Source organism: Coregonus clupeaformis, unplaced genomic scaffold, assembly GCF_020615455.1.
Source record: "Coregonus clupeaformis isolate EN_2021a unplaced genomic scaffold, ASM2061545v1 scaf2620, whole genome shotgun sequence".
NCBI lineage: Eukaryota > Metazoa > Chordata > Actinopteri > Salmoniformes > Salmonidae > Coregonus > Coregonus clupeaformis.
This window is the reverse complement of record NW_025536074.1, coordinates 6028-19320: the sequence shown is the minus strand read 5'-3', so window position 1 is coordinate 19320 and position 13293 is coordinate 6028. Positions and strand designations below refer to the sequence as shown.

Below are 13293 nucleotides of genomic sequence, written 5' to 3'. Positions count from 1 at the left end.
GGGATTCTTCAGACAGCATTGAGGAGCACACCACATCAGTCACTGGCTTCATCAATAAGTGCATCGATGATGTCGTCCCCACAGTGACCGTATCGTACATACCCCCAACCAGAAGCCACGATTACAGGAAACATCCGCACTGAGCTAAAGGGTAGAGCTGCCGCTCAAGGAACGGGACTCTAACCCGGACGCTATAAGAAATCCCGCTATGCCTCCGACGAACCATCAAACAGGCAAAGAGTCAATACAGGACTAAGATTGAATCGCACTACACTGGCTCTGACGCCGCCGGATGTGGCAGGGCTGAAAACTATTACAGACTACAAAGGGAAGCACAGCCGTGAGCTGCCCAGTGACACAAGCCTACCAGACGAGCTAAACCACTTCATGCTCGCCCGAGGCAAGCAACACTGAAGCATGCATGAGAGCACCAGCTGTTCCGGATGACTATGTGATCACGCCCTCCGAAGCCGATGTGAGTAAGACTTTTTAAGCAGGTCAACATTCACAAGGCCGCAGGGCCAGACGGATTACCAGGACGCTACTCCGAGCATGTGCTGACCAACTGGCAAGCGTCTTCACTGACATTTTCAACATGTCCCTGACTGAGTCTGTAATACCAACATGTTTCAAGCAGACCACCATAGTCCCCGTGAAGACTCCAAGATAACCTGCCCAAATGACTACCGACCCGTAGCACTGACGCCTGTAGCCATGAAGTGCTTTGAAAGGCTGGTCATGGCTCACATCAACAGCATTATCCCAGAAACCCTAGACCCACTCCAATTTGCATACCGCCCCAACAGATCCACAGATGATGCAATCTCTATTGCACTCCACACTGCCCTTTCCCCACCTGGACAAGAGGAACACCTACGTGAGAATGCTATTCATTGACTACAGCTCAGCATTCAACACCATAGTGCCCTCTAAGCCCATCACTAAGCTAAGGATCCTGGGACTAAACATCTCCCTCTGCAACTGGATCCTGGACTTTGACGGCCGCCCCAGGTGGTAAGGGTAGGTAACAACACATCTGCCACACTGATCCTCAACACGGGGCCCCCTAGGGTGCGTCCAGTCCCCTCCTGTACTCTGTTCACCCATGACTGCATGGCCAGGCACGACTCCAACACCATCATTAAGTTTGCCGACGACACAACAGTGGTAGGCCTGATCACCGACAACGCTGAGACAGCCTATAGGGAGGGAGGTCAGAGACCTGGCCGTGTGGTGCCAGGACAACAACCTCTCCCTCAACGTGACCAAGACAAAGGAGATGATTGTGGACTACAGGAAAAAAAAGAGGACTGAGCACGCCCACATTCTCTCGACGGGGCTGTAGTGGAACAGGTTGAGAGCCTCAAGTTCTTGGTGTCCACATCACCAACGAACTATCATGGTCCAAACACACCAAGACAAAGTCGTGGAAGAGGGCACGACAAAGCCTATTCCCCTCAGGAGACTGAAAAGATTTGCATGGGTCCTCAGATCCTCAAAAAATTCTACAGCTGCACCATCGAGAGCATCCTGACTGGTTGCATCACCGCCTGGTATGGCAACTGCTTGGCCTCCGACCGCAAGGCACTACAGAGGGTAGTGCGTGACGCCCCAGTACATCACTGGGGCCAAGCTTCCTGCCATCCAGGACCTCTATACCAGGCGGTGCCAGAGGAAGGCCCTCAAAATTGTAAAAGACTCCAGCCACCCTAGTCATAGACTGTTCTCTCTGCTACCGCACGGCAAGTGGTACCGGAGTGCCAAGTCTAGGTCCAAAAGACTTCTCAACAGCTTCTACCCCCAAGCCATAAGACTCCCGAACAGCTAATCATGGCTTCCCGGACTATTTGCACTGCCACCCCACCCCATCCTTTTTTACGCTGCTGCTACCTGTTAATTATTTATGCATAGTCACTTTAACTCTACCCACATGTACATATTACCTCAACTAGCCGGTGCCCCTCAGCACATTGACTCCGCAACGGTACCCCCCTGTATATATAGCCTCCTACTGTTATTTTATTTTACTTCTGCTCTTTTTTTTCTCAACACTTTTTTTGTTGTTGTTTTATTTTTACTTTTTTGTTAAAAATAAATGCACAGTTGGTTAAGGGCTGTAAGTAAGCATTTCACTGTGATGTCTGCACCTGTTGTATTCGGCGCATGTGACCAATACAATTTGATTTGATTTGATTTGACAATTGTTTGTGTTTCTGCTGGTCAGAGGGAGCAGGTGCTCCGTGTTAAACGAATGGGGGCAAGAGATGTGAATTGTTTTGCTCTCAAGAAAAGGGTGCCATTGAAATGTGTGATTACTGGGGTAGCGGTAAATGTGAAAGCTGACCAACTGAAGGGGAAGATTCCCCGTGTTTTTGATGCTCGCTGCTTGGTGTGAAGCAGACAGGGTGGCGGAGTGGAGAAAACAGAAGAGTCATTGTCTGTTCTTTTTGAGTTTTGATGTTGAGTCTTTGCCCGACAAAGTGATGTTAGATATATAGTTATCCGTACTAGCTTTTGTGCCGAATACATTACATTGTTACAGGTGTCAATCTTATGGGCATGTGGCAGAAGTGTGTAAAAAGGGAGGTTCCTAGGTGTGAGAAGTGTGCAGAAGGGCATGAGACAAAGGAATGTGTAGCATTGGGGAAAGTAGTGGTATGCGTCACCAGGGGTGCCTATGGGGCTGGGGATCCTAAATGTCCGAAAGCGAGAGAGGCAGGCTGAGGTTTCCAGGGTTAGAGTAGTGCAGAAGTTGTCATATGCTGAGGCAGTGAAGAAAGTAGAGGAAGATGGGTCAAAGGGGAGGGATCCTGAGAGGAGTGGTGTGAGTAGTAGATCTGTACCAGTACAGAGGATAAACCAACAAGTGATATATGTTTCAGTAAGATTGGATTTTTGGCATTTATAACAATGGTTATCAACTGTACTGTAGGGATGGAACGTAAGTTGCAGAAAATAGAGGTTGTGGTGGCAGCTGCAGAGAGTTATTTGGGTGTGCGAGACTTGACATCGGAAGAGTTACAGGGTGTGTTAAGTGGTGGTGTCCCATCCTTTCAGACTGTTGGCCTGAAGCATGAATAAATAGATTTTAATAGTGGAGTATGTTAGTTATTATTATTTATTTTTGTTGAGTGTAGTGTTAGATTGTAGGCTATTTGTTGTATTATTATAATTTTTTTAAGCAAAGTATAAGGGAGTTATACTCCAGTCTCGTAGGTGGCGGTAATGCAACATTTATTGGATGCCAACCGCCGTTAAACCTCATCGAAGAAGAAGTTGTTTTTCTTCCTTTTCCTACCAGGCAACTACCATACCGCGAGAGTTTGGACTTTTTATGACAGGGTGAGTTTGAGTCGTATTTCAATTTTAGTTTTACACAAAGAATTGTACATTTTCAGTTATAAAACTGACGACTGTTTAAAAAAAATATATATATATATTGACAATGGGTGTACTTTGCTTCATGCGTTGTATGCGTGTCTTACAGTGACTGTCACCCCCGACATGGCTACTAGGTACGCTAGTTACTACGCTGTTGCCGGACAGTAGTGACGTGTTTGTCAAGCGAAGGGCACTGTTGCCTTTCAAACCCTCCCCATAGGCCCTTTTCACGATGACGTCATCTAACTTCCGCCTTTCCGCGTAGCAGGTTAACTTCACTTCCGTTCGCCCGTAACCCGGAGACTTCTCTTCTGAGGTACGTTTAAGTTAAATTAGTAAAGTTAAGAGTAATAATGTTTACGTATATGCAATGGTTTGTAACTTTGCTAACGTTATTGTTAATTCATAATTGTTCACTGCCTTAGTTACTTAAAAGTGGGCTAACGTTAGCTAACAACAACTTAGTACCAGATACCGATAACGTTAAAGGTAGCGTTACATTGCTGCCTGGCTGTAATGTAACAAGTTTACTTAGCTAGCTATCTAACCCTTTGTTAGGCAGTTAGTTTATTCATGAATGTATAGTAACTCACCTATTCAAATACTGTTGTGCATGATAGCTAGATAAATATTGATTCCTGGTCAAAGCTGAATGTTAATTTAGCTGTTTCTTTTCTCCCGGTGTCTGTATCGCAACAGTATCCCATCCAACACCGAAGCATGGCACAATCTTCGAGAAGATGCTATTGCAGTGTACCATTTTGTTCAAACAACAAACAGAAATTCCCGTATCTTCCCTCGCAGTAAAAAAAATCTCCTCAGCTCAGCAGGGAGGACACTCTTAAGACCCAGGCCATCGCCCGGCTGAGGATTTTAGTCAGAGGGCCATGCGGAGGGTGAAGGAGTACCATATCTGGGATGGGCTTGTTCCTCTTTCCACAGTGGGTTCAGTGAATCAGCTGTGGGCCATCTGCTGCCTCATGTCGAACTATCAGGACCTCTTGACATTAAAGGAGACAAACCAGTCTGATGTTTTTGTCAACTGGAAGTTGTATATTTCCTGAGTAAGCTAGATGGGCTGTAAATAGAAGTACTTTTATATTACTGTATTGTATGTACAAAAAAATGTAAATATGAATTAACTTTGTTGGTAATTTAATTGATCTAATGTTATACTGTATGTTTTTGTTAAGGGTAATAACTTTTTCATAGCTATTAATGAACCTAATGTGATATATTGTAAAAATATCCAACTATTAACCATGTTATGTGCTTATGTGTCATGGCACTGATGGAACTATTAAATATATGTTTGCAAGCAACTGCTTCCAATCCTTTTTGATTTTGGTAAGAGCATTTACAACATCGCAATCCTTTTCAAAATTTGTATTTCAATACATAGATATACAGTATATAACACAATTAAGTTCATTTGCAGTTAAAGAAAAAACATGCTCCGACATTTACATCACAATCCTTTTCAAAATGTGTGTTTCAGTACATAGGAGATATACAGTATATGACAAGTTAATTTGCAGTTAAAGAAAAAAATGTCAAAGGTTCACCTTCCATTTACCTTAACACTATTTACACATAAAATTCTGCCTTATGTTTTATAACTTAAGAAGACATCCATGTAGATGTTATAATAGAAATGATCAAGCTTCTGTCGCATTGAGTGGATAATCTCCTCATCCCTAAAGATTCTCTCAACTGTGAAGTCAGTGTGGTATCTGTAATGAAGTCACACCACTGAAGTCCGCTTAAGGCGAGTTGGCCTTGAACCTGATAGTAGTATTTGTGGCTCTTCTTAAGGCAGGCCTGGCCTTTAACTGTGATCAGGTGTTTAACTTGGGTAACATTTTCAACATCGCAACTCTTAACCTCAGCAAGACCAAATGGTGGTGCTTCTGTTGGGCAGAAGACTTTAGCATCCGGGCTGGCTGCAAGGTGAGGTGAATCAGGGTGGATGATGACCCCGCATTGTTTCAGAGAGACATCACAAAAATCAGAATATTGCCTCAGTATCTCAGGTTCCAGATCCAACCCTCTTCTCATAGCAGCTGTCTGAGGAGTTCCTCTCAGAATGCGGGTTGCCAAAGCCTTGGCAGACAACTCCCACGAACATGGCATATTTCACGAATCTGCTGGCTGTCAGTCGGGGTTTGCGTACCTGGCTCCACAGCTGGCATTCTGACTGCATTCTTGTTTCTGCTTCAATAGCAGCAGACATCTCCCTCTGACACAATCAGGCTGTCCAAATGACATTGTTGTATGTAGTTGGGCTCAAAATCAATGGGAAATTTAAAGTTGTAACCTTCAATAGGCAACTGAGGAAACTCACTGGCACCAGGGTGTTTAATAATATCTCTACTTAATTCTAGAGGGCACTGGTAAGAAAGCACAGACCCAAATGGCATAGGGGCCAAATTTAGAGTCCACCAAATTAAGGCCCTCAAGCCCGTGCAGCAATTTGCAAATCCCTGGTTGTGGACGGATGTCTTTCAGTTTCTCAGCACTGGCCATGACGTGAGGATCCGGAATAGGCCCTGGCATGAAAGTGAGATATGTCAAGTTTAGATTTCATTAAATGCCACCTTATCTTTTTCACTAAAAAAAGACAACCACACTCATCCAGTCTCGTACATGCTTCTAATACAAATAAAAAAATATCCACTGAAAGTCTATATAAAAGTAACAAATAATAATCACTTTTATGTTTGTATTATTTTAGAAATGCACTAAAGTCTTTGTGCTCTAGTACAGGCGGGGGCTCATTCAGACTCACCATCATAGGCTCGGTACAGTGTGCACTTCACACCAGCTCTGACACTTGTTTTTTTTCTTAGCCGCTGGTTTACACACCGCCATATCATTGGTGGCCTCTGGTACAATTCCCTGTGATATAATAATGATGAACAATACATTGTCAAAGTCAATACAAACTGCAAAGTTCTGCATCAGTGTAACAAATAATGTCTGACCTGTGTCCTAGGCCGGTGCCAGGTCTGCAGTGCGCTGGTGCATGACAGAGGCAATGGCACTGTCTTAAAGCCCATGGCAACATAGTGAGCACTTTGAAAAAGAAGTGCTACTATGTGATTACATAGTGCTTTCCCAGCAGAGCAGGAACATGACATGTGATTGAGTACCACAGGAACCTCTGCAGAGTCTAGTGTAACCTGTTCATAGAGACATAACAATTAGTGCTGTACCCACAAAACATTTTTTTCATGTTTCATTATAAACTACTGTACACAATTTTCAAAACCCAATTTCTTTTTTTAATTAAGAAAAATTGGCTGTTCTGAAACCTTTGACAAGTAGTGCCAACACTATCGAAAATTTGAACATTTTGAGTTATCACAGAATCTTTCCCAGTCTTTATTGCCGCCAACAACCCACATCGGTTTGTAAGAATTTGGTTGTGTATTAAGTTTAATGATACAAAATCAGAGAGCTCAGACTGAGAAACAAACTGATCCACAGTGGAACATTGTGGAATCATTCTTATTAAATCTGCAACCGCAGCAAAACACAACAAAAAAGAAAACTTATCTATCTTAACCTATCTTATCATAATGTTAGAGAACTGTTTATCTGAGAAACCTGAAGCCGATGAGCCTCCTCATTTTTCTTCATGGACCTGTAACATCGCCCTCTCACTGTCACCTCACCGTTAACTACACTTGAGACTGTTTCAATACAGTGATTGGGAGAAAGGGCGCAGCATTAGCCATTAATACATTACTGACTCTTATCTTACGCTCGATACAAACAGCAGTAATATTAAAAAGAGGCTGCAAAACAGAAACTCGTCAGCTCATAACCTTACGCTAGCATAGGGCTAATTTAAGCTAAATAAAGATAAACACGTACCTTCATAATCAAACAGGTAACCTTCAACGAAGAACTTGTAGCCTTTATCAAGCTTCGATCTTGAAGTAAGGGACCACTTGTCAGCAAGTCGTTCTACGTCGTTAAGTCGTATTGGTGGCAGATGTGAAAGGGACTGGGTGAACTCCATAATGATGTGCTACTAGCTAAGCGTTCCTAAGCGACACCGGATGTAAACATAACCTGCATCGCGGCAGAACGGAAGTTGTCTGACGTCACGTGAAAAGGGCCTATTGAGTAGTAGACTGTATATATGTGTCAAGGTGACATCTAGATGGTTATCAATATGCTCACATGCCCCCATCACTTCCATTGATTGTTAGCTTGTGGTGGCTAAAGTTAAGCCGGGTGTATACTACACGATTTTGGCCCCGATTTAGCTGTCCCAGACAAGTTTCGAGAACGAAAAACAAAATCCCCATGTTGTTGCCTACTCGGGCGCTCGGCCGTCACCGATGCTCATTTAGCGGGTCAGAGACACAATCTGGGGCTACCGATCTCGTCTTTGAGCAGTCCCAGTCCCCTGATATTTTCAAACATGTTTCAATTTATCGGGCTAAAACCTGCAATGCTCTTGTAGTGTGCTGTGCAACGACACGTTTTGAGAACAGTGATCAGCAATAGCCAAAGAGCTCCCCAGAGAAGATGATGACGTTGTTTCGCATCACCCAGAATGTGTAGACTCTTGAGCAAGAGTTTCTTCTGAAATTGCATTTTTGTTTCACCCAGTTTTATCATTGGAATGTGATACAAAACGTGGCAACGGTGTGCTTTAGGACCATGCCTCCGAGTGGTCGGATAGGCTGTTTGGAGTGTTTATGCGAATGGATTTAGGACCGCACGGACACCACAGAGCGGGCTGACAGGCTGTGTGAAGGCAAAGCTGCTGGAAGGCTGGCTGGACCAGCATGGGAGAGTTGAGCATAGTTAAGTGTCTACTGGCTACTCTTTAGTTGACTGATGTAGCTGGCAAGGTAACTGCTGTTTAACTTTTGAAAAACTAAACTAGTGTTTATTCGCAGTGTTGTGCTTGTAACTGACACGTAACGTTAGCTAATGTTTCATCCCATCTCTACTGAGGTGAATGAGTAAAATACGCTATTGAGTACCATCAAATCTTGGGTGAGAACCTCCTTCCCTCAGCCAGGGCATTGAAAATGGGTCATGGATGGGTATTCCAGCATGACAATGACCCAAAACACACGGCCAAGGCAACAAAGGAGTGGCTCAAGAAGAGGCACATTAAGGTCCTGGATTGGCCTAGCCAGTCTCCAGACCTTAATCCCATAGAAAATCTGTGGGAGGGAGCTGAAGGTTCGAGTTGCCAAACGTCAGCCTCGAATCCTCAATGACTTGGAGAATATCTGCAAGAGGAGTGGGACAAAATCCTGGTGGCCAACTACAAGAAACGTCGACCTCTGTGATTGCCAACAAGGGTTTTGCCACCAAGTACTAAGTCATGTTTTGCAGAGGGGTCAAATACTTATTTCCCCCATTAAAATCCAAATCAATGTATACAATTTTTGACATGTGTTTTTCTGGATTTTTTTGTTGTTATTCTGTCTCTCACTGTTCAAATAAACCTACCATTAAAATTATAGACTGATAATTTCCTTGTCAGTGGGCAAACGTACAAAATCAGCAGGGGATCAAATACTTTTTTCCCTCACTGTATGTATCACTAGATTTGATTAATTACAAGATTAAGAGTGTACTGGGCAACTTTCGAAGATCTGGATGCTATATATGGAATACAGTACGTCTAAAGGAGTCTGTATTGAAAACACGCCCATGTCAGGGGAGAAACGTATTTAGGCAATCCCTAGCTGCTGGGCTGCTCAGTCCTGTCCCTGGGGGTCTGCCGTCCTGTGGGTTGTCACTCTGGCCTTGGCCTAACACACCTGAAACCAATAATGAATGTTTCACTAAGATCCTAAAGCTGAGTGGGGTGTGTTGGGTTGGGGGCGTTGCAGGGTGGTGGACCTATATATTCCCTATATATTAGGGCAGTACTTTTGACCAGGGCACTTAGTAGGAAATATGGTGCCATTTGGGATGCACGCCCTAGGATAGTTAGAATTTTTAAGCCATACAGCTGTGGACTACTGTTGCACTTTGTTATCTGTATGTTTGACAGCCTAGCACAATTTCTATGTTAACAAATATTCTACTAAAAGGTGGATGGTTTGTCTTCTAAATTGGTACAGTATGGTAATTGGGTGTAATATTGTCCATCCTTTTCCCCCTTACCAGTGCAGAGAGATGTCCTTTTAAAGGAAACACTTAATATTGGAGTTCCCCAACACATCATGTGAGGTGAAGGTATGTATGTCAATCACAGCTTTCAAATCAACACCAGATTGTCTACCTACTTCAGTCACATTCCCGTTGCCGAGAAAATAATTGTGATGTCTAGTATTTCCTACTAGCGCATAGCCGTGTCTCTGTGAACATGAAATCCATTGACGTATCCCCTTTACCTGTCTAGTTATGATAGTGTGGGTAGAGGGTATGGGTGTGCCCTCTCTTGCTCTAACCTCTTGTGTTTTCTCAGCTGCTGTCTCTTGGTGGGCGAGGGAGAGTGGCTGTGGCTCTGGTCGTGATGGGCCTGCAGACTCAGACACCTGCAGACTGCTCTCCAAGCCTGGGGCTCTGTGTGCAGTGCATGATGGAGAGATGGTCACCACCCTCTCACCGGGGTCCCAGAGTCCCATGGACATGGTGCAGTTTCAGCAGAAGGTGGGTCCAGTTCTCGTCAAATCAGCAGTCACCAATACCAGTCAATAGAAGCCTCAGTGGAATATTACACAGGCCGAATTACACAGAAGACAGTGGCTTTATTGTATTGTTCAGTCTTCTACCCACCAATATCGCCCTCGGATAGCAAGAAGCTCTAACTAGTGAACACAAAAAGACAATCGATGGATTGTATGTTAATCTTTGGTGTTTTTCCAGAACAAAGCTTGCGCACTGAGTGGGTTTCTGTCCCTCCTCATGGGCAGTGGGGCTGACTCTGCTCTGGCTAAAGGAACTAACAGACCCTCTGCAGCTACAGCTGACTTCCAACCTCAGCCTTCAGTCAACACCAGCCTCCAGCCAGACGAGATGTCTGGCTCTGTTTCACCAGATCCATGTCCCCAGTCTCGGGTAGCCTCCAATAACCACACCAGCCTGGCAGACATGATGTCACCCTTCTTTAACGGCCAGCCAGGAGGATGGAGGCCGTGCATCGGCCCAGACATGTTCCCTATGCTGCAGAGTGTGTGTGGGCAGGTGACGCAGCTCAGCATCGAGGATGCTGCAAAAACAGTAGGCTGGTAGTGGCTTTATGGTGAGGTTAACTACAATGTAAAACTCCCTCTAAAGGTTTACATGGTAGGGTGGGTGGTGAGAGTAGAATGCAGTCCAGATATTGTGGTTAGGAGTCAAGTTGATGGAGGATGTCAGGGCTGACCATGTCTATCTGTGGGTTTTGTAGTGGTTCTGGCTGCATTGTGGTGTGTCTGTGTTAATGTTAGAGTAAATGTCTTTGTTGGGGTTTGTGTGTCTGTATGACTGCAGGTCTTGTCAGAGAACCCCTAGCCCTATTACAGTAATGGCTGTAAAACCTGTAAGGATAGGAGAGGATATTTTCAAGTGCAATGGCGGGTTAACATGGGAGGGCAACAGATCCAAAGAGATACTGTAATTCCTATGAAAACCTATTCTGTGATGGATTGTCTCTGTCTCTGCAGGCAGGAGCATACCTGCTGCAGAGAGCTGGAGCAGGTTATGGAGTTGCAGATGGAGAGGAGGCTGATGGAACACATGGACCAGTGGCTGGACGCCCTGCTGCAGCGCCTGGAGACGGCCTTACTACAGGCCCTGCCCCTGGCCCTTCCCCTCAACCACCTCAAGACCACAGCACCCACACCTGACCAGAACCACTCCGCCCAGCCCTGACTTCAGACCTGATTCCTACACAAACTCCATCCCAGACCCTTCCTAATCCCCTACCCCAACACCCATTGACTCCAGCCCCTTGCACTGATTCCAGCCCAAGCCCCAGCCCAAGCTCAGGCACCTGCCTTATTTCCAGCCCCATGCACCAGTCCCAGCCCCTGCAATGACTGAACCCAATAACCTGAACCCAATAACCCAACTCCCCAGAGACCAGCTGCTATTTTCACTGTAGTTCTACCACTTGTATTTGTTTGTAAAATAATGTCTGACTGTTTGTTGTTAATTTGACTCCCTTTCATATTCTGTATATTAAAATACGATTTTGAGTAACTGCACTGTATGTTCAAGAGTGAAAAATTAAATATATTTATACTGTAACAAAACTACAAAAGGCTTTGCATTACTCTTTGAGCAAGGGTAAATATAACAATTATCTAACAAAACATGCTCTCCAGCTCACATCTGTTCTCCATAGTATGCAGAAGAACATTCCTCTTTAATGAATTTGTTTTATGTTATGTTGGCAATAGTGGAGCACTAGGTGGAGCCGTTACAATTTTGTATTCACAAATCTGAGTGCTGATTTAGGATCAGTTGTCCCTTTTCAGATTATAATTAACAAGAGTATACGAACAGGGGAGACCTTATCCTAGATCAGCATTCCTACTCTGAGACGCTTAGCCCCTGTACTGCTGTGACCCTGTGGTGTCTCTGCCACTGCGTACATTTCCAACTCTGGTTGATGTGGATGTACAGTGTGTTTGTGTTGTGTCCACACTTCTGATCTTTCTGTGCTCACCCAGTGGGCCAAGTCACAGAGCAGGACAGTGTTTTCCTCCAAGACCTGTAGAGTATACATACAAACTTCAGACAGCTTCAAACCACAGAGCTGTAGGTCAGTGGTGATTGACTGGACCCAGGCAGTCAGAACTAGGGCACAGCTGCCTGTGAGCAAACAGCAGGTCCTGGGCCGCTCACTGAGGAAAGGAAGTGAAGTGGTTCCAACTGTATCAACAATGTCTGACTGTTGCTGCTCCAACTCTGCCTGGCCCAGGATGGAACACAGCTTGGGTTTATGAAGAGGGCAAATCAACGTTTTGCAAGGCTTACAGGTTTTGTTGGACAAGGAGCGTTCTGAAGTCGGAAGAGTTAGAGAGCTGATGTACGATCATTTTTACCTTTAGATGTGTGATCATGCTGCTGCATGGGGGGGCTGATCCTAGATCAGCACTCATACTCTGAAATGCTTTATGAATACAGGCCCAGAGCAACACGTTTGAATTATTCAAATACAACAGTGAAAGATCTGACCGCAGGGCCTGTTAGTAAGGTAATTGTTAGTAAGGTAATATAACACCCGTCTCAAATCGACATCCTTCAGATATATCATACTGTCTGCATGTTGGCATGTTAGTTAGCACAGCAGTATTCTCTATTTGGCCCCAGCCAACTGATATTTAACCTGTGGATGAGTCATCCGATAAATTAAACTCAAATTATTAATACACATTCATCATATCCTTAGAATTCATCCACTGTAACTGTAGCCTCAGGGCTCCACTAGAGCTAGCCTACTTAATCACTAACGTATGGGAACTACATTAACAGCAGATCACTTAGTTTGACTGATGGGACATTTACTGTTTTCCAGAAACCTTGAGCTATCATTTACAGTACATTGACCAAACGTTTCATCGGTGAGGTCTTGTAACTGATAAGTCACACTGTGGTTGCATCCCAAATGGCATCCTGTTTCCTATATCGTACACTACTTTGACCATATCCCTATGGGCCCTGATCAAAAACAGTGCACACTATCTAGGTTCCCTGGTTCAGCTGAGCTCAAAAGAACATACAACTGGAACTGACACTCTATAGAGTATTATGTAATGGACCCTTCCCTGTATATAAATCACCTCATACTGTGGTTAATTCATATTAATGTGATACTTAATGTCGCAACCTAGCAGGTCATTGTTAGGTATATGAGAGGAGGTGACCATAATAAAATGTAAGAGATGACCATGGTTTAAGAGATGACCTAATTCTGTCTTTTCATTTGCTGCACGTGGC

The 13293-nt window shown here is 44.4% G+C and overlaps 1 protein-coding gene across 1 annotated transcript; it reads left to right on the top strand.

The window, feature by feature from the left end:
• The first annotated feature begins 3504 nt into the window (after positions 1–3504).
• On the top strand, positions 3505–10079 carry LOC123488957 (ATPase PAAT-like). The gene is given in 4 exon segments (XM_045219685.1): positions 3505–3515; positions 9555–9600; positions 9833–9947; positions 9950–10079. Coding segments are annotated over 4 exon segments (288 nt in total). The 3' UTR covers positions 10066–10079.
• The last annotated feature ends 3214 nt before the right edge of the window (positions 10080–13293 follow it).